Source organism: Silurus meridionalis, chromosome 3 (assembly GCF_014805685.1).
Source record: "Silurus meridionalis isolate SWU-2019-XX chromosome 3, ASM1480568v1, whole genome shotgun sequence".
Taxonomy (NCBI): domain Eukaryota; kingdom Metazoa; phylum Chordata; class Actinopteri; order Siluriformes; family Siluridae; genus Silurus; species Silurus meridionalis.
The window spans coordinates 19,518,792-19,545,692 of NC_060886.1; the positions used below are offsets into that span (position 1 = coordinate 19,518,792).

Genomic DNA, 26,901 nt, shown 5'->3' on the forward strand with positions numbered 1-26,901 from the left:
TGTGGGGGTTTTTTATTTACAGAAAAAACCCCAGCATGAGTGAATTTGTTAAAGGAGAAATCCCCCATGCACTCCTCAACAAGCAGCTACTTTACACAAAGAAGCTTTAAAATATCTACATTAAAGGTAGTTAATCTTAATATCTGGCTTTTGCATTTTTTAGTACACTTTTATACATAAATACCCTGAATTAGGGTTCTATATAGTTATAATAAGCAAAACCATCTAATTAAAATTTTTAGATTTTTTTATCGGATTAATCAGCCAATAACAATAGTAATTATTATAATAATAATAGTTATCATCCGATTATCAATTGTCAAAATAATCGTTAGCTGTAGCCCTATTATAAACATAATAAATGTGAAAAACAGAGCCTGTGACAGTAAGCTTGGTAAATAGATGAGTTACCTTCTATTCCTTTAAAGATGTCAATGTAAAACACGTCTACGTCTTTTAATGCAATTAGCATGACTATATATCTTATAGAGTAAATCTGTAAACAAGCTACTCAGAATTATGTTTTCTGCTCAATCCTAAAATGGAGGGTGTTTTAAAAATGACGGACCGATATTCTCCCAGTATTTGGAATCATACATTTCTGTTGATTTAAACCTGCTAGTAAATGTAATCTTGTGTTCTCAGGGTAGCTGACAGCAGGATAAAGCAGTAAACAGCACTGAGGTGTGATGGAGCTCTTAAAATTAAATGCCTCTCCAGATGGTGGGAAGAAGAGCCCACGATGTGAGAGGCATGAATGATTGACAAACCACAAGCAAAGGTCTACCACTTTTTTTTTTTTTAAACATGCTTTTACATGTGCTGTACTCACAAGCAAATATTTGAATTGTGATTATACATTTAAGTATTATATATTAGATCATTTTATGGTCTCTTATGATAAAGATTTCCGGAAGAATTCTTGGCATGTTTAAGACTGTTCACTTCCATGAAGCTGCTCTATAAAGAACATTTAAGCGTTCTCCAGATGAATATTTATTAAAGCTTTTTAAAACAGCTTAATGTCCTACTCAGTTTCTTATATTGCCCTATAAATGAATAAATGAATGCTCCCTGATTCTTCAGTTTTTTAGTTTTTGATACAAATAATAAATAAAATCTATAGTTTATTATGGATATATATCCATTTTAATTTGTGCATGGACTCATTAATTAAAAAAATAAATCACAGCAATTTACATTGTTCTATTTAAATATTCAATTTAAATATCTACATTTGTATCAATTTATTGATACATTTGAAGTGTTAGTTCTTGTTATTACTACTGACAATGTTGTCATCCTCTCAGGAGTCTTTTTTCTTTCTTTCTCAGAGGCAGAGAATCTAGATTGCCATGTTACTGAGAAACTAGAAAAAACACACAAAGCTCTCTTCTAAACACTTAGCTGACTCTGAGTGACCCTGGAGACTTCTTCCATAAACATAACATTTCCCTTTATTAAATACTAACACATTTGTACTTATTTGTCATTAGGTGTTTTTGAATGAGCCTGTGTGGAACATCTGCTATTCAGTCCCTGTGAATGAAAGAAACGAAATTCTAATATATGAAGTGAAAATTCAATTTACCACCTGGGATTAAAAAAGTGTATTTTCATTTTCTTAACATCTTCTGACCAGTTAGATTTAAGAATTCAACAGCTACAATACTGTTCAAATGTGTTAAATAACTGATTTGACAACCTATTATTCACAATATAAGATAGACATGTTATAGATAGACATATTTTACAAAAATACTACAAAATAATCTAATTAAAGTGTGTATTTGGTAAAGCCTTTTGTGTTCTCTTAATTTCTCAAATTTAGTTAGTTTAATGTTGATTGTAAAACAGCCAGTCAAATAAAGTGTTTAAAAAAAAACCCAGTAAATCAAAAGTATGTCATTCTGGAGTAGACTACACTCTTGAACAGAAAAGTAAAATCGTGTTATATGTATGCGCTGAATGTAAATCACTCTGAACTCCCCACACACCTTGCTATCTGTGCTAGCCACTGAGTTAAGACCTCTGGGATGTGTTCCTTCCCTCGGAAAGATCTCATCTCCCCTCTAGGAGGCAGAACAGAACAAAAGCCCTGCTCTTCTATTAGCAGTGAGGTAGGCACCTTTGGTGTTATTAATCATTAATAAAGAACCAGAATCAAGCACTTAGCTGGCATAAGTCATGAAAAGGGAGCTGTTTCCTACAGGCTCAGTGAGCAGATCATGTACAAGCCCATGTGATGAGCAATAGGGGGTAGATTTACTCAGCTGTGGCTTTTTTCTTAGAAACCCACACACACACTCTCACTGAACTCTGTCTGGGGTGAAGATCACAGATTCATCGGTGTGGCTTCGCCTGCAGCAGCTTTAAATCACAGATTCATTGGCCTGAGCTTTTCCTGCCGTAGTTCTAAATAAGAGACAGCTCGAGGTTTTATTGCAGAAGCAAGTGCAGCTGAAAAACAAATCTGTAAAACGACTCGTTGCAACCCAAATACCTTTTGCGAAATTAAATGAAGTAATGTAATAAAGTGGCTCTTTTAAAAAATTTCAAGAGAGATTATAGTCATTGTGTTTTTAGGACAGTGTGCTCTTAAAAACTTAGTAGCTCTCTCTCATGTTTAATGAAGTCACACGCCGGAAAACACAAAGCACACATGGAGTGTTGCCACTTGATGCTGAAAACTGTGAGGTGTGGCCGTTTCAGGTTTATTGTGATAATTAATATTTTATTATGGACCCAATACAGACTCAGATGAAAATCAATATTAAATAGCAGTGCTAAATTCAGCTGTCAGACGAGACCCTAAACACGGTTTCTCATGCCAAGAGTACGAATGCAGAAACGTTTCTCATTGCTTTATGTGTTACAAACCAATCAAGAACTGAAGACCAACTGAAAAAAAAATATATATCTGGCTTTTGGCTTATAAGTAACTGCCTTTATAAGGGATATTAAATATGATTCATCAGGTAGGACTTTTATTTTATTTAATTTTTTTTCTTCTAACAGTAATGTCTAAGATGGTTTTAAGTCTAAGAGGAAATGTCAAAGCTGAATCACTAGTACAAAGTCTAGCTTGGTGAGCTATTTCCCTGTAATATACAAAAACAGACACTGGTGTATATTGATGACGATGATGATAATAAAAGGAAGCAGTGATGACTCACGTGTAAAGAGAGAGGCTGAGGGGTTCACGCTGTCGCTGCTGTCTCCACTCTCGCTGCTCGATATCTCCTCCTCTTCTGACTCCCTCAGCGAGGAGCACGGTGATGCTCCCTCCACCTCCTCAAACTTCCTCTTCAGTATTCCACTCATGACTGCTGCTGAGCCACACCTGCCTGTGTGTTAGGAAGACAGGCAAAGAGGACAGTTCTTTAATATCTTTGCTTACGTCTGCTACAATACTCAAAGCACTTAATTAGCAACAAGCGCTCTCTCTCTCTCTCTCTCTCTCTCTCTCTCACACACACACATTCTGCCTTTCTTCCTTCCTTTTCAAGGGAGAATGATCACCTTATACAAATGGCCTTAGATGGAAGATAGAGGAGGAAAATTGACGGCATTTAAATTTCAGGATGTGTGCTTTAAATGCGTGGCTGCAGAAAAATAGGGGTTTTCATGAAAATCTCCTGATGTAGTTATAACAGTACAACAGTGTGGCTAAATAATGAGGTGAAATATGGTTAAAGCTTAAGCTTTGGGATGCAAATCATCATCTAGACATACAATGGGAAGTTTAAATAAATGTTGGTAAATAATGGCATCTAAAAAAAACACAACAAAAGCTGTAGTTTAATTAGCATTGCTCTTAATATTGACAAATGAAGAGCAGGCAAATAATCACAGTGAAAGTATTTGTGAAGGAAATAAAGAAATATATGAAGCAAAGGTCTCTTTTTTGAGGAATAATAAAGTGTGTAAAGAATTTTTAAAAAAGAACAATTTATAAAATAATGTATGATCACATAACTAATCCAACACAGACTGTGTGGTGAAATTCTGCGTCTGTACAATAATGAGTATGACTGGTTGTAATAGCAACTGATTTTTTTTCTGTTATCTGGGATTTGATAAACATTTCCAAGTCAACTTTTTCACTTTGCAGTATGCAGTACTTGGAGAGATTCTTTCTGTTACACTGTATGTATCATAATATTCAGGTTTATTAGCAATAAACAAAACAGTAAAACCTTGAAAACAGTATAAAGTTAAATAAATCAAATGGTTACAAAAAAAATATAGAAAGAAAAGGCAATTTAAACACCAGTTAGCTACTTGTTTCTAGGAGTAAGTCATTGTAATAAACATGTAACGAGATAAAAAAAATTACAATCAAGCAAACACGGCATACTATAGGTTTTGACAAACCTGTAATATCAATTAAAAGCTGTAGACTTTTAAATATGTTTATAAATTCACTTTATTTTAATTACATTTGTTTTGAATTGTGTAGCATGGCAATGTCCCTGTGCCTCAAGCAAAGTCCAGGAAAATATGGAAGACCTCTTTTCCTGAGATCAGTGTGTGACCTAACTGATGCTCATTTGGCTGATAGAGCGTGCAAAGTTGTGCACTAATATCTGGTGGAAAGCCTTACCTGAGGACTAGCAGTTATTCTAAGAGCAAAAAGGGAACTAAATCTAAAACGGGCTGACATCACATATGAGTGTGATGGTCAGGTGTCCACAAACTTTTGGCCATAGAGTTGATATTTTCTTAACTAAGATTTGTACAATTGGCTTCAATGTGTTTTCCCCAAAAGAATCAAAATCAGTGAGCGTGAATAAAAAAAAGCTTATCGAATAAGCATTCTATTTGTGTAAAATGAGTTCTAGATAACTATGATGCATCACCAATGTGGTATTTTGGGTTTTATATTTGTATAAAAAGCATCAATGAATAGATGTGGTTAAATTACCCTGTGTTAAAACTCAACAGGAGTATCTAGCATTAATCAGGTAATAATTATGCTCACAGTACGGCTTTAATAATCAAGGCGGAAATCTCAGTGTTTTTCCAAACCTTTTTTTTTCGGTCATGTAGATAAGTGCAGTCCTATACTGATTAAAAAAACTTGCATCATAGCTTTGAGAACATCCCAACAGTTACCTCTCACACACTCACTCGCTCTTGCTTTCCAAAACTAAAATAGCCACTATGATGAAAAAGCTGCAGGAGGAAACACAGATTAGTGGTGTGCCAGGAGAGAAGGAGAGAAGGAGAGAGAGAGAGAGAGAGAGAGAGAGAGAGAGAGAGAGAGAGAGAGAGAGAGAGAACGAGAGAGAGAGAACAAGGCAGACTGGGACATGCTGATGTATTGTTTCATGTGGTTAGGCTCAGAACCTCTCGGCGCTATCGGCTGATTACAGAAGCCCAGACGGTGCAGGGGGCGCTCGGCTAGGCTCTCAGCACAAGCCTATTGTTCTGTGTGTGCTGATGGAGTGAGGGAGGGATTGAGAGAGTAAGAGTGAGAGAGAGAGAGTAGCTGGAGAAGCTCCAAACCACAGCATACAGTGCTTCTATGGAATGTCTGGCATTTTCCCTACAGTAAAAAGCACACTTTTATTATAGTCCGTGTTGTACAGTCAGGCTGAACTAATCTAACTTCTTCCTCAATCAGGAAGAGCATACGGTATCTACTCAGGACCCTACTGATAATAATCTGCTTTTTTTTCTGCATCACTGTATCATTATTAATATAAATCAAAACCACAGCGAGACATCTTCCAATAAAAAAAATCATTCAATTATGTCCATTTTGTGTAAAGCCTGCTGTTCTCTCTCGGATTTACAGACGGGGTGAACGAGATAACTGAAAATGGCTCGTCCAGGTTTTTTCAGATACAATGTAGCCCTATTTCCTTGTAATCATCATAATTAGTTCCCCCTTGTTGAAAATCCATTCGCATTCTTAGCCTTCAGCGCATGCCGCACTGCTCTTTCATACCAAAAGTGGTTGCTATGGAGATACTAATATACTTGCACAAATAGTGATTTCATGTCAGAGACATTTTGATATTTTTTTTATGTTTCTGGCATCTAATACACACCCCCAAGTTCCAAAAATAAATACAAGCATCACGCTGCATCACACATACATAATCAAGTGGCATTTATGAAATCATTGATGGAGAAAAGAGGATTTCTGATCAGTCTCTTTATGTAAGATCTTACTTAGGCTGTTTGCACATATTGTGATTTACACCAGCAAAGCAAAATGTTTATTTCTTCTAGAGTTTATATACAAATTCTTTATGGCTGCTCGGACTTAACTACACCAAGGAATAACTGTAGCCCTATTACACAGAAACATGCAATGCAAATAGGAAGTGGCTCATGTCAAAGTGGTCACCTCTCCTTGTTGAAGCAGAGATGCTTAACTGGATCGGGTTCCATCCATGATCACAGCAAGAGAAGCAACTATTCATTTTTTGACACAATGAATTGGTATGACATCATGGGTAGCCCAAAGGTAACAAGAGCTGACTGCTGTAGTGTGCAGTGGGAAAGACACAGAGACAAGGAGAGCAGTAACTCTCTAGTATATCTAGTATATTTCTTCTCTCCCTCTGTCTCTCGCTCTCTCTCTCTCCCTTTGTCTCTTCTCTCTCCCGGCTAGGCTGCTGTACTTTTCCACAGCACATATACTCCATGTTGCAACTAAAGCATTCTGCAGCAAAACCCATCATAGAAAATTTGGCCACCCCTGACCATTTCGCATGCATATGTACACACACACACACACACACACACACACACACACACACACACACACACACACATATATATATATATATATATGAGCACAGTCACTAATGCATCACCGCCACAGGTACAGTATCACAAACTGAGAAACGAAAGCAACATTAGCAGCTACTGTATGTCATTTAAAGAGAAGCCTTTTCACCTGAGTCAGTTAAACCCTGCTGAAGCCTGGCATTGCCACATGAGCTCAGCAGCAAGCAATGGGTTGCACGCCGGGCTTTAAAGGAGCCAACTGACCTGCGTCCACCACTGATGTGCTCCACCCGCTACTCCCTCCAATCACACTCAAAGTGAATGGAACGATTCAAGCCTGGATGAGTCGTGATGAATGAAGGCCTCCCATTTTACTCTCCCTGAACTGGGCAGCATATGTGTGTGTGTGTGTGTGTGTGTGTGTGTGTGTGTGTGTGTGTGTGTGAGAAAGAGAGAAGGAGAGAAAGAAAGAGAAAGTGTGAAGGGGAGAAAACCAGGAAAGTGGCAGAAGAAGGAGAGAGAGAGAAAATGAAGAATGTACGTATGTATGTATATGAGACACGGAGAGAAACCTGTGCATTCAGCAGCAGCTAGGTCTTTACTGTTGTTTCCAGTAAAGAACTCTCCTCTTTCCTCTCCCTGCTTCTCTCTCTCCCTCTCTGCTACTCTCTCTTATTCATTCCAGCCACACAAAGACTCATTAGGTGCAGCCAGCTGAGGGCTGGAGACTGAGCACAGCCTGCCTGTGAGATCACATGGGTGGGTTGTCTGAGAGAGCAAAAGAGAGAGAGCAAAAGAGAGAGAGAGAGAGAGAGAGAGAGAGAGAGAGAGAGAGAGAGAGAGAGAGAGAGAGGCACCCTGTTCTGTGCTCCTGCTGTCTGCAGATATTTTTACCAGTGTTAGAAAGGAAAGGAGGGGGTAAGAGAGAAGGTAAGAGAGGGAAAGAGAGAGAGAGAGAGAGAGAGAGAAGAGAAAGTCAGAGAAAGAGAGGTGCAGAGATTGCATGAAGAGGGATGTAGGAAAGAGAGGAAGCTACAAGTCAATACCATGAGATTAATGGATACACTAACAAATTAGCCGCACACACAAACACACACACACACAGTCAAACACTCACACACGCGCACACACACACAGTCAAACACACACAGGCACAATTGTGTGGCAATTAGGAGTGTCTAAGAGGATATGAGATCTCTAAATCTCTACTATTAAAATCACACTGAAAATGAGGGGGGAAGCATGGGTGGTGTCCTCTTTGACCACAGTTAGCTAATGATGCAGTAATCATTTAGTAAGATTGCAGCACAAATTAAAACACCAGGTCACTGCCGAAATAACTGTTCAAACCTAAACTGAGCAAAAGCTCCTCAATAACTCATTGTACATTTAGGGCAGGATGGGTAGTAGACTACTGTTGCTAAGCAACCTACCTGCCAATCAGTGATCTGCAGGGTCATGTGGCAAAGCCCTCGGGATCGGCCTCAGAAGTACAGGATAAATGAAGGTGCATATATATTTACAATCTAAATCCCAATGTGTTAACACTTTAGATTGCAGCATGTACAATTGCCATGAAACTGTTTCCTTAATTTAATACAAATACATACACAGTAGATTAAAAGATTGCCAGACACTTGGTAGATATGTGCTCAGTAAGGCACATAACAATGATTTAAAGTTTCAGTCGATTTTTTTGAGGGAATAACAAGAATGAATGAAATGAAGTCGATTCAATTAAGTAATGTCTACTTTGTTTAAATCACCTCAAGCTACAATAGGAATACATGTGTAGGCATATTCAGAACCACAGCGTAGGTTTCATTCAAGTCTCTAATCTTATTAAAGAGTTTGGTCCATTTGTAATAAATAAACCAATAAACGTTCTTTTTAATGTATGTTGCTTCACAGACACTTCACAGAGCCATCTAAATGTGTTTGTGAATTCAAATTGTGTTTTGCATATAAAAGACATGCAGGCAAACATTGCATATATTCAGATGGCAATAAAAACCTTTTTTTTCGGATAGTATATGGTTTTTAAAGCATGAGAGAATTATATAGAATATAGAAGAGGCTTTAGGGATGCTCTGTGAATGGTCACCAGCCTCATCAGGATAAAGCTAATGTGTGTTATGGGTTTAATTGACTGACTGTACTGGAGTTTTATTTTTCCCAGAACCCACTCCTCAGAAATATAGCAGCGTTTCCTAGTGTTTGTGGTGATGGGTAACCCTTTTGCACTTACAACGTAGAAATGTATATTTTGCACATTAAATGGTGCACAAATTACTAGGGCTGCACGATTCTTGCTAAAATGTGAATCACAATTTTTCTCCTTGGGAATTGAGATCACGATTCTCTCACACGATTCTCATGTTTTCAACCAAAAAGTAAAGCACTCAAGTAAAAACAGTGCTACACAGGATTTTCAGTTATAATAAAAGTAGTAGTAATTTGCATTTTGCAGTTCTTTCTCGACTGTCATGCGACACTGAGTATATAGACCTGGCAACGCAACGGATGAAAAATAGTTGCGAGAGGGCAGACAGTAGCGCTTGTCTAAAGTCTTTATCATTGCCTTAAATCCCTCGTTTTCAACAGTGTTTATAGGAGCCATGTCTTTAGCTAGGTGATAAGCGATGGCGTTTATGTCTTTGTGCCGCTGGGAACTTGAGGGGTATGGGGATGCACCGTGTAATGTCGGAGTTATTGAAGTTTGTGTGGTCTGGCGGCTGGTATTTTTTGGTGTGGCTCCCTTGTCTTTCATGGCTAACTCGTACTGTATTTTGTGGCGACGTCTGAGGTGGTTGTAGAGATTGGTGGTGTTACCTTGCGGGGCTGCCACAATGCCAAAGCACTGCTTACAGATTACGACTCGTTGCGCATCATCGTCAGGTTTAAACCCGAAAAAATTCCACACGGTGCAATGTGCTCCTTTTTTCGTTACCAATGTTGCTGCATCGTCGCCACCAGGAATTTCCGAACTGGCGCTCATTTTTTCCTCTCTTTTGAATGAAACCAATGTTACCGCTCTAAATCCACCAATGTATTCGGGTCTGCCGCTTTGATACACGTCACGTGAGTAACAGCAGAACGCCGCAAATAAGGACGAGGGAGGAGAGAAACGATCGGGTCTGATTGGTGAATAAATAGGGTTTGGTTTTACACAGTGTGAGTAAGTTTGACTGATATAGCATCTTAGAATGTTGTAAGTAAATACGTGAACACGTGAATGCAGCATCTGAATACAGGGAAATACTATATATGCACGTGAATCGCCGTCATTTAAAAAGAAGATCGAATGTATGTATGAATCGAGAACGTGATTTATTTTTCGATTAATCGTGCAGCCCTACAAATTACCTGCCATCCTTTCTTTCTTTTTTTTTTTTTTTTTTTAAGAGTTAAAGTACATTACATGCATCGTTCTAGGAAATGGTTAAATACTATAAAAGGTTGTACCCTTGAGGTGCCACTCTAGCAACAAAGAAATGGCACAGTTTAGTACCCCATTTTTTTCTGATAGCGCATAGCCCATGGGTATAAAATATTGATCGCTGAATGGATGAACACTAAAAGAGACTAAATGGAAAATCATTCCGAATGAAAGCAGCATGCAATTTCCTCATAATACTTGTGTTGCCTAATATTGTTCCATAGAAAATGCTTCTGTTTTCATCCAGTGACCAGTCATTAGGAAGAAAAGCTCAAGACCCTTCCCATAAGTGCACAGGATAAATGCTCATATGAGGAAATAAGCATTGTGGAACCTGATTTTCCCACAAGATTTAATTATTCTCCTCATTTCCTCTCCATCTTGGGAACATATTTACTGTGTAACAGCAAAATATCTAATTTCCATTTTTTGCCTTTCCTCACCTTATGGGGTATCATACACACTGCTCCATTTCATAAACAGAGCATAGGTCCAGCGGAAACAGTTTTGTTACACTGATTTGAGGAGCCACTGCATCAGAATGAATGACCCATTTTTGGTAATGTGTGTGTGTGTGTGTGTGTGTGTGTGTGTGTGTGTGTGTGTGTGTGTGTGTGTGTGTGTGTGTGTGAGAATTTAATGACATTTAGTGTGCAGCTGAATTTACAACATGTTAAAATGTGATGTCCAATGCTTCAATAGATTCAGTGAAGAAAAAAAAAAACAGTCTGATTATGACATCAGCAAGAGTATTGAATGAACAACATTTTTTAGTTTCCAAGCAGCAATAAAATCAAGGCCAATACGCATCAAAGCAATCCCTAAACAGATGTGAAATTCTACATGAACAAATCATATTTAATGTTCTGTGTTCTGTCAATTTTTATTAACCCACAGCTACTTCACTGACTCTCGAACCAGCAAGAAGTTCTTACACAGTACACTACATAAACAGGGCCTTCAGATAAGATGCTGAACTCTCCCTTCAACACAGGAACGGTAGTAAATAGTGGAGAAACCCTCCTGCTGCTGTGATGCAAACCCTGCTCAGCACGCAGCATGCTTCTTTTGTCACCTCTATTTAACTCCCTTTGCTTTCTGCTGTCTCCCCATCTGTTCAGCCTCTATCCCCAGCCTGTGCTTCCTCCTAAATGTTTCATACTACGTCACTGCGGCTTTTCCATAACCTTTAATTAGCAACATGCTAACCCTTGAATGGCCTCGGCCTGGAGAATAGCTGAGCCCAGACACTCCATGAATCACACGGGTCAGTCCAATAGCGCACTTCCTGGCCCTGAGGCTCACACTCCTGAAAACAAATAAGTGCATGACCACTGTTGCAAACAATACTGGGAATTAAAAGCAGACTCGGGAAGCTACTTCTACTATTATTGTATTTGCACACTAAAAGGGGTCTGCATCGTCTTCCTGTACACAGCCATGTAACAATTATGAAATCCAGTGATGAGTAATAGTCGTACACAAAACTGAAATTAATATTTTATTTTTCTGCTGACTATACTTTTTTTTGTTATTTATACTAGAAAGCTGTTACACATGCACAATCTATTATAATTTAACAACAATCTATATAAATAGATTTGTCTTTGAAACAAATATGGGAATTCTTCGGGGATATAATGAATAAAATATATAAAACATTAATGAAGCACACAAAGAGACTACTGGGGAAAAATTAGAATGTCTGTAATATCAGACTAAACAATTACACTGTTAATCATGTACCTAATCCTGCCATTAATAAAATATTTTAAGAAGAATTGGCAAGTTAAAATTTTTTACAAAATGTTATACAACAAATTCATTAATCAATATTCTAATATTTACCCCAAGAAATGGACAATTGGACAATTAATGCAGTGTTAATAAAATACATACAAATACATGAAAACTTATTGCAGGATCTAATAATTAATTAAAATCACCTACAATTAGTCCCATATCATTACAATTAACTGATTATGGGCTAACTGTGAAAGACCAACACTGAGTGCAACATTCCACTTGTTTAGAGATGAACATTAAAATAATTTTTTTTTAACGTTTTAAACTGGAACATCATTATATGGCGTATCGGAGAGAGCTAGACTAACTTTTAAACTACTGCACACATGTCATGTAGCTGGAACATACAGTATGTTTACACGGTGTCTTTATACCATATCAAAATGACAATTATTTTTCCAGAACAACATTTTTGACTCATTTCTGATTCCAAGCACAGGTTCATACTAATGTGCTTGATTTCATACAATATAATCTTAGACCAACAATTAATGAATTATGTAATATATATATATATATATATATATATATATATATATATATGTTATATCCTTATGAAGGTGCTTTCTGTGAAGTGGTGATTTTTATAAGCACTCGAGTGTTAGTTCAATGTAACAGTTTTTATAGGAATTAAAAATGGCTGTGACTGCAATAAATAGCCAACATCTTGTGGTCCATGTTTAAATAATACTACATTTAATAGTAGAATCGTTTATTTGTGTTTAAATAGAATCAATCAAATTGATTTTACAATTAAAAGGGTGGTGGAAAGAATTATGCGCAACCCTGCCTCAGACGGCAGAAGAGAAGATTAAACCAGTGTTTGAGGATGACTTCCTCACCCCTTCTTCTCTGCAGTCTAACAAACTAGTGAAGCCAAGGCAACTGCACAGTACAGCATGCACAGTCTCACTGCTCCCAGACAGAGAGAGAGAAAAACCGAGAGAAAGACTGAGTGAGAGAGAGGCAAAAGAGACAGCAAGCAAGAAAAACACAGTAGAAGAACATTTGGCCTGCCAGCTTTAGCTAAAGCTCAATATGGCCCACCTCATCTCTACAACGCTAGTGTTTTTACTGTTGTATGGCACAGCACAAACATTATTCTTCCCATATGGCTGTGCAAGTTTTTTTTAAGCTTCATACGCCAAAGGAGCGGCTGTCTTGGCCCACTGTAGATGTAGCAAAGACTGACAGTGAAAGTGGAGCTTAAAAAAAGAGAAGAGTAAAATGCCACCTCAGGAGAAGTGTGGTAGAAGTCCAGACTGTGTTTAACCTCACATATCACACACACACACACACACACACACGCGCAACGCGCACACACACACACACACACACACACACACACACACACACACACACACACACACACACACACACACACCAGAAGCAGCCCTGAACAGGAAACTTTAAGAGCCAGGTCTCCTTTTTTCTTCAAGTGAAGAGATTTCTTCATTAGATACATGAAACCTACAAAACTGTACCCAGTAATGATTATGTATCAAAAAATCTCCCTCTGCTGATATACACTGTATGCTAAAAGGTGCCAAAAGGCCATAAATGCAGTGCTGATACATGACATGTTTGACATTAGACTTGAGAAGTGTTGACTACTGTACACAGGGTTTGTTTCATAAAAAATACCAAGGCAGGAAGTTTTTAAAGGTCATTGCTTACTCTTTCAGGACTATGTTCTAAAGCCACTGCATTCTGTAAGGTAAAGTAGTATGGGTAATCCTGTAAAAAAAATAAAAAATAAACTCTTTATTTCTATAATGTCCAGCAATATATTTAAATCTGCACATGAACATATAAGAATTCTATGTATAAAGGCAGCAAAACCTATGAATGTATATGCAAATATACACTGTGTATATATATATATATATATATATATATATATATATATATATATATATATATATATATACACACATATATTATATGTATATATTATATATATATTATATTATATATATATATATATATATATATATATATATATATATATATATATATATATATATATAAAATAATAGAACTAAGCAAGCATAAGCCTGAAAGTTTCACTTTCTCAGTAATGCTATTCACACAAAAATATACCATTAAAATCTGAACGGCTAACTACATTTACACTAACTATTTTTTTTCCTTATTAGCGTAATGTACTAACTTAATAAGTTAACTAGCTTATTGATCTGATCCATTAATGGAATTAATACATAAAGCTCCTTAAATCAGAATTTGTGCTAACTGAAGTCTCAGTGTTCAGCTGATCCTAAATCCTAAACACTAACCTATCAAAAGCCACCCCTTACTAAAAATCATGTTATACACTAAGGACTAATTTGTAAATGTTCTGTTAATAATAAACATGGCTACAAAGAGATGTAAAAAAATATTGCATATTATAAAACAAACTCTCAAATTTACAAAATAAATATTACAGAATACAGGATAAAAAGCAAGGGATATAATCGGACACCTTTAAAAATCTAAATTTCAATGAATGCTTAATCAATCTGGAAATGATGGACCTGTATATCAATCCCAATCTTAATTTATACAAAAGTACAGGCTTCTGCTTATTGTTTAAAAGGATCAACAGCCCACACAACCTGCTGAATCGACATTTTCCAATCACAACCTTCAGTAAAGCAAAATGTCTCTTGCACAAAAGAAAAACAACAACAAAAAAACGAAGACTCCACAGAACTTGTCTTTTTTTGGGAGCAACAAGCACAAAAAAGAAAAAAAAGAAAATATACGAGCCAATTAAAGACAAAGAAGCCCATTTAAGCAAATGTACTACATTCACTGTTTTATGGAAATGAGGCTTCATTCCAGCTCTGTACATTTGTTAACTTGCTGTTGCCCAAGGCAAAGCATTAGTCATCAACACAGACACATGCACTCACACACACACACACACACATGAAAGGAGCGAGACAGAGCTGGCTGCTGTTCAGTATCCTGCACACGGAGCAGACTGCTGCAGCTAGTGCCCAGCATTGATCTCCTCATCCTCCACCCAGAACAATGAGGGGGGAAAAAAGAAGTACCATTTCTCCACCAGTCTTGTGCATGTGCACAGGTTCAGCTCTAGAGTGACACAGAATCTAAACTCTGATTGTGTTTACTGAAATGGACTGCATTCCCTCGTGTTACACAGAGCCTTGAACTTTCGATAGAAATAAATGCCATGCACAGAGGTTGCTCCTCTCATCATAGCTTGTGTTAGAGCATAAATTAAGAAGGACATTAAAATATGCACTGCGCGAGAAACACAAACACTGAGTGGTATCGGGTCCTAGTATGGTAATGACAGTACTGGAGCATTAAGAAAATTGCAATTTGATAAATGAAAGCTTTTTTTTTTTTTTTTTGAGAGCTGCTTCTTTAGTAAGCCTCATGTAATATCGATTCAAATTGGCTCGAATTTTCTAGACACAGAATATTAACTGGACAATTAAACATAATAATCGAGTTTAGAATTTTCTCAATTTACGGAAACGTTTATTTTTGTGTACAGCACTGACAAAGTCAATAGACACTAAATAAACAGCACGTAAAAAAAAAATCAAATTCTTGTACTGAAGAATTTTTTTAATTCCTCTCCAAATGTCATTCCTCTCACGTTCTTCGGTGGCATAATCAGGGACTTTCACCCTTATGTCAATCATAAGACTCTTCTAAATAATTCATAACAATATTTTTTATTTATGTCTGCATTTTTCCAATGCCAAAAAAAAAACTTAGGAGAGGCATGAAGCTCTGAGTAGACCGAGACGTGCAACACCTCAGATAGTGAACAATGCTTTCATCTTTAATGCAAGCGCTGGGAGGCTGGGGTTGTCTGGGTCTACACAAACCCACACATTATTAATTCACTTTCACACCGAGATCTGATAACATTTTCATATTTAAATCGCGAAGGGCTGTTGTCACAAAAGATGTACGACACTAATCTTGTTTGTGTTAATTGTGAAAAATAATTACAAATAATTTTTTTTTTTTTAAATCTCCTTTGAAATGGATTCAATAACAAATTGCTTAAAGCTGGATCAAATATTTAGGGCGAAGAGAAAAAAAAAAAAAAAAAAAAGCGTACATACTTTCTTTTTGAAAGGATTCGTTTCAGACATGCCTCAAAATTTAAAACTTCTTTGTCTGATCCTGAAAGGGACAATTATCCTTAAATTCCTAACATCACATCTAAATCGACTGCTGCAGTCAAGTGAGTCTAATGATGTGGTTATAATTTGAAGCTGAGTAAGCCTGTAAATGACTGAAACAGTGCCAGGTGTGGTACTCGTTACTGACTGGCAGCTACCTGACAGCCAGTGTGTGTGTGTATGTGCAGTCTAAAATTAGATGAGTGCATGTGTAGGCTGAGACACTGAGTGTGTCACCAAAAGATGACTAAACTGCCATTCATGCCAAACAATCACTGTGGGACAGAAGAATTATACAAGTATGTGCCTACAGTGAAGAAAATTTCAGCAGAATAATTCAGTCTTTTATTTTATCCTGATGTGAACCACCTAATGTTAATCTAATTAAGTATTAAACAGTGATGCAAGAGTCTGAATGCCACTCTACTAGCGCTGTTCCTATCGAGATATCTCTGTGTAAAGCTGTATGACGACAGAATCAATTACTACTGCACTGTATTGTTTGCTGGCACAATAGTAGGATCTGACATATATTTACTACTGATATGATGGTGAAGTAATTACCCCGTGTCCCAACTGTGAAGACAAATTTACAGCTGTGCGCAGAATGGCTTTTTTAAATTAATTAATTTTTTTTTTTTTTAATCGCTCTTTAAATTCAGTCTTTCTCCATATTCTCAAGCTCAGTAATTGGTAGCCTGGTCTGGTACTGTTCAGTATTCAGCACTCCAGTGTCAAAAATATATGCTGGAACAATGCCTTGGCATTGCAGCACTTATCTGTTACAGACATGTAGACATTCAAAAAAATATATTCATACTCCAGTGTTCCCTGGGTGGCTGAGTTAACCTTAGTTAACCTCAGTCCAAAACATTTAAGAGCTGCAGCCATGCAGAGAAAGACCCACACAATTATTGACACTGCACACACTCACACATGCAAAACACCTACACTTCTCCATAAAACACACACAAAAAAACTCAGCATAAACGAGTGCTTTAATGTAATTCGAAGATTTACAGATTTGATTGTTAATACCGAATGTGGCAGAACATCCAATTAGAAAAAAAGGTCTGTCCGATTAATATTAGTGACACATCTAAAGAGTTACGGTAGACTGCACCAATTAGTCACGTCGTCATTCACGTCTGACAAACAAGCACATTATTCCAAGTTGTCTGTCTTGATATGGTCTGGAATATATAAACATACGGCAACTGTCTCTCCATGCAGTTATTTTAACCACATTAAAATTGGTTGCCATAGCAATGTGTGAGAGAAGAGATAGAGAGGGGGGAGAGAGAGAGAGAGAGAGAGAGAGAGAGAGAGAGAGAGAGAGAGAGAAAGCAGGCTGTGAATAATATGAAAAGAACAATACAGAACAACATTATTTTTTAGAAAATAGGCCCCAATTTGTGTAATGACTTTGTATAAAGTCCCTCGTTAGAAAACATTAAAATCCAAAGAGCATATATGCGTACAAATGCAGCCTGATCAAAAATGCCAAACCCTCAGTCACGTTGCCTTTTGTTCACTCGTGTCCTGCTCATGTTCATGTTTTAGTCTGATATTAAAAGGCAACACTAAATAGACTGTCCTTTCCCTGGTTCTCTTTCTGTTCCTTTTGTGTAAAAAAAGATGTCTATATAATTGTACCTCCTCCAGAAATATGACCAAAAATGAGTTTTTACGCATTATATCACTTATATGAAGCATTTATGTTTTCACAACATTCTTTCAAACCTTCATGACTGAGAAAGTAAAGTACTCGATAGCTCCATTTTCATGCATTACATATATTTAACTTTAATAAAAATAAAAAATAAACACTTCAATAAGTCAATGTTACCAAAAATGTTTTAAAATGTTCTCATAAGATCTGAAGAGACTCTAACCCTGGTCTTTAAAATGTCGTCTATGTTAATCTAAAGGGAGAAATTCCAAATATTAATGAATAAAAAGGATTTACATGTCAGATGCAAATACAAGTGATACATAACTAGTCCAATGCTAATTTTGTCAACACCTTGAATATTCCTTAAACCATATCTAAATGATTTTGTGCAGTGTGGCAGGATGCATTATTCTGCCATTAGGGAATACTGTTGCTGTGAAGAGGTGTGCTTGTTCTGCAGCAATGCTTAGGTACGTGGTATGTATCAATACAACAGCTACATGAATGCCAGGACCCAGATTTTGCAAGCAGAACACTGCCCAGAGCATCACACTGTTTCTAGTGGCTTGCCTTCTTCCCATAGATCACCCTTGTGCCATCTCTTCTCCAGTTAAGCAACACAGCCATCCACATGATGTAAAAGAAAGGGTGATATTTGACACCAGAGCACCTTCTTCCATTGCTCTATAGTCCAGCTCTAATGCTCAGATGCAACTTGTAGGCCCTTTTGGCACTTTTTATGCAGCACTGTGTTCTGCTACTTTCAATCTGAGCTACAGTAGCTGTTCTGTTGGGCTGGACCAGGCAGTGTTGATTTTGCTTGCTGTGCTTTGGAAGCCCAATACCCTGTCACCTGTTTACCGGCTGTCCTTCCTTGGACCAGTTTTTAAGGGTACCACTGCATACCAGGAAACAACCCAGAGTAAGTACAAGATAATGCAACACCAAGCCACCACTGCCCCATAACCCTTAATTACTAAGTCGTAGTGTACTACAGCACTTGTTATTGATTTTAATGTTTGATTGGTTGATCGGCTGATCGTATAGTGTACATCACTTATCGCCAGTTGGCTGAATTTATTCCAGGGCTGCCAGGTTTGATATCCAGTGAGTGAAAAAGGACTCTATATATATATATATATATATATATATATATATATATATATATATATATATATATATATATATATATATATATATATATATATATAATATATATAATATATAATATCTTGAAACTATCCTGACTGTGTTATAATGTGATGACACCTTCTGTGATGTCATTCCATTAGCCTGCTTCCTAAAGACACTTTCTCACACCTTTAACGATGATAGCCTTCTGCAAAGTGCAATTGTATTTCAATGCATTGATTTAGAGCAGGATAATTAACTGCAGACAGGGTGAGAGGTGAAGAGGCATCGTGAAGTTTTCTGTTTATGAAAACATCTGTTCAGTAGTAAATCTACTGCCATTCTCATTTCAGTGAAAATTTAAAAAGAGGATTTCTTGTTCTAAATGCAAGAATATCACTGGGCTTGAACACTGGAAGCAGCATGCAGGAGTGATGTGTTGACAGCTACGCTGAACTGCAAAATGCCTGACAAGTTACACGAATGAAACACTGCTAAAGCAATTAAATGCAACAACCAGACAATGAAACTTCTGAAGCTTCAACCAACTACAATTCCATAAGAGCAGCATCATGTAAATCCCATTAAGATGATCTGAGAGAGAGTGGATTAAAGACAGGGACTTTTGAATACTATGTGCACTACTTGCTGCACATATACACATGCTGAACATGCATTATGGCAACCACTTCTACCAGCAAGATCCTACAAATCACTGAGATATGGAGCCGACACAGAGACAGTAAAAGGAAGACAACAGGGAGCATCATACCCCCCACCCCCTTGCTCTAATTGGATGCCAAAATGGGATGGATGAATGCCTGTGTTTCTTCATCATGACTAAATTTACTGCAGTATCATATTAGCAAAAATCACAGATTATTCACTGTACTATTACATATTTCATTTTTATTTATGGAATTTGGCAAATGCCCTTTTCCTGAGCGACTATCACATTCCTACAACTGAGCAGATATGGGGTTAAGGGCCTTGTTTAGGGGCCCAGAAGTGGCAACTTAGTGTAGCTGGGATTTGAACTAACGACCTTCAGAGCCAAAGTCGAAAGACATAAACCACTAAGCTACCATCTCCCTCATATACATATCACATATGCATATGTAAGCGGGTTTCAGTATTTATATGTACAAGTCACACAAAAGGCCCACGTATCTGAAATAAAATGTTGAATCACCAGTGTGCAAAAAAAAAATCTAATCAGTAGTCTATAAACAACTGCAATATGCATATATATTTCTTTAACAATGAATGTCTTGGCCTATATGTATCACAACCATATAAAACATTGTAGAACTTTGTGTGGTTAGAAAAAAACAAGATATTTTTTGTATTTAAAAAGCCCTTAGGAGTCTATTGCTCCTCAAATTAAAAACAGATTATTGCATCCTTTGTTTTTTCCAATCCCCATCCTCCCCACCCCCCTTCCCCCTGAAGACATCTACGCATGGCATGGCACAGGGCATTTTTCCAAAGCAAGCTGTCTGTTTCTGTCAACGTAGCAGCCACTGATCTCTTTCACTAACGTCCCTTGCCTAAAACAAATCGCAAATTCTGACCTTTTACAGCACATCTTACCTTAAATCAAAGGAACTATATAGACATATGTAACTACTGTGGACCATTTCTGGTCATTCTGGCATTAAAAGGTCCTCTATGTATAATTAATATATATTGCACTCTTTCTTCAATAGCCACACTATAAATTAATTAATATATTTGTACAACCATTTTAATTTACACAAAACAGTGAATATAAAAAATTACATTGGTTACAATGTCACTGAACATGTACTTTAATAGACTTTTAGTAATAACATGATATTTCCATTAAAGGTGGCAATCATAATTGAACAGATATATGTCACAAAAAAAAGAGAGAAAGATATATTGTTTAGACTGCATTTAGGTATGAAGTATAGAAAATAAAACTATTCATGATTGAGTGTGTCTTTCTGCAGATACATTTGCGTGTACGTCCCTGCCTTTTTCCTGAACAGTGTGTGTGTGTGTGTGTGTGTGTGTGTGTGTGTGAATATGTGTGTCCATGCTGGGAAGCATTACCGCACTCAGCTGATTCCTTGCAGAAGGGAAAAAAGGGATTGGTGGAAGAGTAACAATAGAAGCAGATAATGAGGCACAATGCCACATTCAGACCTGCTGCCTACCTTATGTTTCACCTCGCTCCTACAGACCACTGGCACCATGTTAAACCGTTTACATTGAATTTGATTTGATTATGGTTGCAGTAAGCAGGATTTCACATTCTTTACAGTCAGTTATATAATAAAAATGGTCTGTCCTGGCTGACCGCAAAACATATTATAACATTCGATAATACAAAATAGCCTCTACTGACATGACCACTTTAAAAATAAATAAATAAATAAAAGTCTATAGACTACAACAAGATCCCACATGACTGTATGACCCAGTAATATATGGGAATGATCATATTGTCAGTTTCACCCCCAACAGTAATTAAACCACCAAACAGTTGACATTTATGTCATTGTTTTACATGCAATTTTTAAAAACGTCAATTTCTTAAAGAAATATTCACCATGTACATACATCATTTCCAAAATAATCACAGCAATCTTTATAGATTTTTACACTAAATCATACTTGCTTCCCAAATTAAAGGGTAACAGCATATATTATAGGAGCAGATAAGAGCAGAAACCATGCAATATCCTAAGCACAAAGAATGACACAATTGTAATATATATATATATATATATATTTATATATATTTGGTTGTTGTCGAACTAAAGGTTAGTCAAATAATGCCTGAAGCATCTTTGTCACATACTTCTAACCAAAGCAGGGTCAATCAGGCTAATGAGAGAAGTATTATACTCAGGACTACCCTTTAAACCTATTAATTGCAATCCATCATTGAGGAAAGCCACTAAGGATCTAAGCCAATCTGCTAAAGAGAAAGCACTAATACCCATTAGATTAGCGTTCCAATTAATGACAAACAGATTCTCAGGCTAAACGAATGGTAAAAGAATGATCAGCTCTGAGACCCCGGCTTCAGATGCTGAGCAATTATCTGTATTGACAGATGAGAAGCAACTCAGCCTTGTGAGTGATGAACATGAGCCAAAGTGATATTATTTCTGAAACAACAGAAACTCAAATGCAAAAGTCTTTGAAAGACTGCACACCATTGAGAAATTCGCAGGGGGCCTTTAATTGCAGTCATAACAGTTGCGAATAATTGGATCATAAATTCAAGGCAAGAATCAGTCTCTACTAAAAGAATACAATAAAAATTGACAAAATGATTTCTTACACAAACAATATAATATATATTATATAACATAATATATAAAATATATAATGAGACAGGTTCTTACCTTAAATGAAGAATATGTGTGACTTTAAATTTCTGTTTGGAAAAAAAAAGAAGAAATTCCTTATTAGACATAAATCATCAAGTGGGGCAGAGGGTGGAACAGTATGACTCATGGTGTGATAAATGCACATCCAGTGCAACATCACAGTTTTTTTGACACATTGTGCTGTCTATCTACCCATTCTGCAGTTTAACAATGAACACCACTGCAGCAATGCAAATATTAACTACTACAATACTTTGTCTAGATTTTCTCTCGAATCAAGAGAACATTGTCTTGAAATCCCTCTATCCTCTCTTTGTTATACTGTACTTTGTTATATCCACGGTATAACAGCTTAATTGTACGGCTCATTATTACTTTGCTATACCACATACCGTTCTTACAGGCATATTGTCATAGACATATAGTCAGCACATACCATCTAACGTGGTCCACTTTTTTGTTTTATCATCTCGGCCGAACGTGTTTATGATTCAAGGCTGTTATGATGGGTAAAATCAATGTGTAGAGTGAGCCTGAGCCCCTGCGTGGGCCTTGTGAATGCTCCCTCATTACAGGAGAGAGCTATTCCTATGGGATTTGCAAAGAGGCAGAGCTCTGCCTGACACAGCTGCCTGTTCTCACAATGAGATTCGCTCACTATTATGTCCAGCAGCCTACATGTGATTAGAGGTTGTTTTTAAGCGAAATAAAAAGCATCAACCTTTTTTCTTTTTTTTTCCTTTCTTTATTAATTCTCAGCATGGTGTTCCTTACATATAAAAAGACACACATACACATGCAGGCTACTCATTAACATAATATACATTAGTATAATATATATATTCCCAATGCAATTCTTGAAAAAAAACATGCAAAATACTGTAATTATTTGCATGCATATAGTTCGAACAAATGATAGATTGCTGTACTCGTATGATCTAATTAGTACCCTCTATGGGCTATTAAACCTCCTGCTAATGGCTTGCTGCATTGGGGTTTAAGAGTTGATCATATCAGTTATACCTAACAGCTGACTGCAGGGACAGCGAGCACACCTTAGGACAATTTTACAATCTGAAGAAAAAAATGCCTTATGGAATAAATGAGGTCTGGTGTCCACCTGAGAAACATCTATTATCCCCTGATGCTGACAATGAAGAATAGCGCGTGCAAATACTCACCATTCATTTTGAGATCCTAAAGAAAGCTTGGAGAAGTGACGCTTGATCATGTAGGGCGGTTGGTGGAATAATGCTTGAGGATCGCATGGCATAAAGGCAGTGACAGTGTTACAGACCGGTGAGGGGTTTTTTTTCTTCACTCAGCCGGCATTCGGCGCCTCCTCACAGACGCATTGAGGAGCATCAGCGCTGCTCTGGCAGACGAGCAAACAATGGTGCAGGCAGGGCCGCTCTGACAGCTTCGCCGGCCACGTGATCAAACTCAGCCAATCATCGCACGACTTGGAGGGGGGGGTTCTGGGTCGCCAGTTTGGAACGGCGAAGCGCCCGTGTTGCCAGATTGGGAGAGTTCCCTTCCCACATGAATAAACTGGCAACTCAGCTGGGGTGGAAATGTATAGCCTGAGGGGGGTGTATTTATTACTTACAGGTTCGGATTGTTCTGCAGTGAAATATGCATGTTAAACGAAAAGGATCTTCTTTTTCAGAAACTATTGTAAACTGGTCAGGGTCGTGATGGATTTTGAAAGAATGTCCTGGGAATAGTGGATAGAGGTAGGGTAAAAATACAAACTGGGAGGGACACTAGACACCACAGGAGTCCTTTCACACACATTCACACACATTCACACACACATTCACACCTAGGGGCAATTTAGATCATTCATCTTGTGCCATGTTTCTGGATGGTGGGAGGAAACAGGAGAACCAGAAGGAGATTGATGTGGACATGAGAAGGATATTCATACTCCACAAAGACATTAACATGGATGGACTTGATCAAATTGATGGCCCTTTGCTGTGCCACTGTGCCACTTTACAAAGTTTCTGAATATCATATTCTGTTCTGAGGTTCTGTGTGTCAATTGGCTGGTTGTCAAAATGTATTTATATATATATATATATATATATATATATATATATATATATATATATATATATATATATATATATATATATATATATATATATATATATATATATATATATATATATATATATATATGAAGTTATCATCATCTACAGTGCATAATATCATCCAAAGATTCAGAGAATCTGGAACAATCTCTGTGCGTAAGGGTCAAGGACGGAAAACCATACTAGATGCCCGTGATCTTCGGGTCCTTAGACGGCACTGCATCACATACAGGAATGCTACTGTAATGGAAATCACAACATGGGCTCAGGAATACTTCCAGAAAACATTGTCGGTAACCACAATCTACCGTGCCATTCACCATTGCCGGGTTAGGGTTACGGTTAGGGTTCGGGCTCTATAGGTCAAAAAAGATCTAAACATGATCCAGAAGTGCAGGCGTTTTCTCTGGGCCAAGGCTCATTTAAAATGGACCATGGCAAAGTGGAAAACTGTTCTGTGGTCAGACGAATCAAAATTTGAAGTTCTTTTTGGAAAAATTGGGACGCCATGTCATCTTTTTGGAAAAATGGGACTCCATGTCATCCGGACTAAAGAGGATAAGGACAACCCAAGTTGTTATCAGCGCTCAGTTCAGAAGGCTGCATCTCTGATGGTATGGGGTTGCATGAGTGCGTGTGACATGGGCAGCTTACACATCTGGAAAGGCATCATCAATGCTGAAAGGTATATCCAAGTTCTAGAACAACATATGCTCCCATCCAGACGTTGTCTTGTTCAGGGAAGACCTTGCATTTTCCAACATGACAATGCCAGACCACATACTGGTGTAGAAGGGAGTATTTTCAGCAGCTGATGAATAAAGAAAATGAGAGAGCGAGAAGGTTGGATGGTGTGGAGTTGGTGAAGCAGGAAGTGGATAGGATTAGTAAGGAGGAAGTGAGAGCAGCGATTAAGAGGTTGAAGAGTGGAAAGTCATTAGGACCAGATGACATACCGGTAGATGCATGGAGATGTTTAGGAGAGATGGCAGTGGAGTTTTGAACAAGATTTTTCAACAAGATTCTGGAAGGTGAGAGGGTGCCTGAGGAATGGAGAAGGAGTGTGCTGGTAACGATCTTTAAGAATAAGGGAGATGTGCAGACCTGCAGTAACTACAGGGGAATTAAGTTGATCAGTCACACCATGAAGTTATGGGAAAGAGTAGTGGAAGCCAGGCTGAGAGAAGAGGTCACCATCTGTGAGCTACAGTATGGTTTATTGCTGAGGAAGAGCACCACAGACGCATTCTTTGCTTTGAGATGTTGAGATGTTGATGGAGAAGTATATTGAAGTTTAGAAGGGTTGCATTGTGTGTTTGTGGATTTAGAGAAAGCGTACGACAGGGTTCCTTAAGAGGAGTTGTGGTTTTGTATGAGAAAGTCAGGTGTGTCAGAGAAGTATGTGAGGGTGGTGCAGGACATGTATGAGGACAGTGTGACAGCAGTGAAGTGTGCAGTAGGGACAACAGACTGGTTCAAGGTGAAGGTTGGACTGCATTAAGGATCGACTCTGAGCCCTTTCCTGTTTGCAGTGGTGATGGACAGGTTGACAGACGAGATCAGGCAGGAGTCTCCCTGGACTATGATCTTTGCAGATGATATTGTGATTTGTGGTAAGAGTAGGGAGCAGGTTGAGAAAAGCCTGGAAAGGTGAAGGTACGCGCTGGAGAGAAGGGGAATGAAAGTCAGTAGGAGTAAGACAATGTATGTGTATGAGAGGGAGGGCAGTGGAGTGGTTCGGTTGCAGGGAGAAGAAGTAGAGAAGGTGGAGGAGTTCAGGTACCTGGGGTCAACAGTGCAAAGTAATGGAGAGTGTGTTAGAGAAGTGAAGAAAAGGGTGCAGACAGGGTGAAGTGGGTGGAGAAGAGTGACAGGAGTGATTTGTGATAGAAGGGTATTTGCAAGAATGAAAGGGAAAGTTTATAGGACTGTGGTGAGACCTGCGATGTTGTATGGATTAGAGACAGTGGCATTGAGTAAAAGACAGGAGGTGGAGCTGGAGGTAGCAGAGCTGAAGATGTTAATGAAATTAGATTATTAGAGGGACAGTGCATGTAGGACGTTTTGGAGACAAGGTGAGAGAGGCAACATTGAGATGGTTTGGACATGTTCAGAGGAGGGACATGGGGTATATTGGTAGGAGAATGCTGAGGATGGAGCCACCAAGAAGGTGGTTTTCCTGGCACATGTAGACAGATATCTGTTCAACTGCATACTATACACGAGGTGATGAATATTAAAATGAAAAAGATAGGAATATAAAAAATAATGTTTAACCCAATTTGAAACATAACATAAAACATTTAAAACGTGTTAGGAATTAAACCCAGGAGCACAGAAAAACTAATCACGAGCACACAAAATACATGGTCTAAACTTCACCGATAGGCATTAAGTGCTGTGGTCAATCAAGCTCATAATCATATATTTTTTTAATACCAGCATGTTAAGTAAAAAAAAC

General features: G+C 37.7%; 1 protein-coding gene across 3 annotated transcripts in view; it reads right to left on the reverse strand.

Moving 5' to 3' along the window:
• Positions 1-23,742, reverse strand: part of csrnp3 (cysteine-serine-rich nuclear protein 3) — a 29,588-nt gene extending 5,846 nt beyond the window's left edge. Inside the window, exons 1-3 of one of the 3 annotated variants that reach the window (XM_046845924.1) lie at positions 23,523-23,742; positions 22,357-22,388; positions 3,177-3,347 (exon numbers count right to left, since the gene is read on the reverse strand). In XM_046845924.1, coding sequence (XP_046701880.1) covers positions 3,177-3,324 — 148 coding nt within the window. In that variant the 5' untranslated portion in view covers positions 3,325-3,347; positions 22,357-22,388; positions 23,523-23,742. Of the gene's footprint in view, positions 1-3,176; positions 3,348-6,916; positions 7,250-22,356; positions 22,389-23,522 lie in introns of those variants that run through there. The other 2 variants (XM_046845926.1, XM_046845925.1) reach the window with 2 other exon arrangements.
• Positions 23,743-26,901: the final 3,159 nt, after the last annotated feature.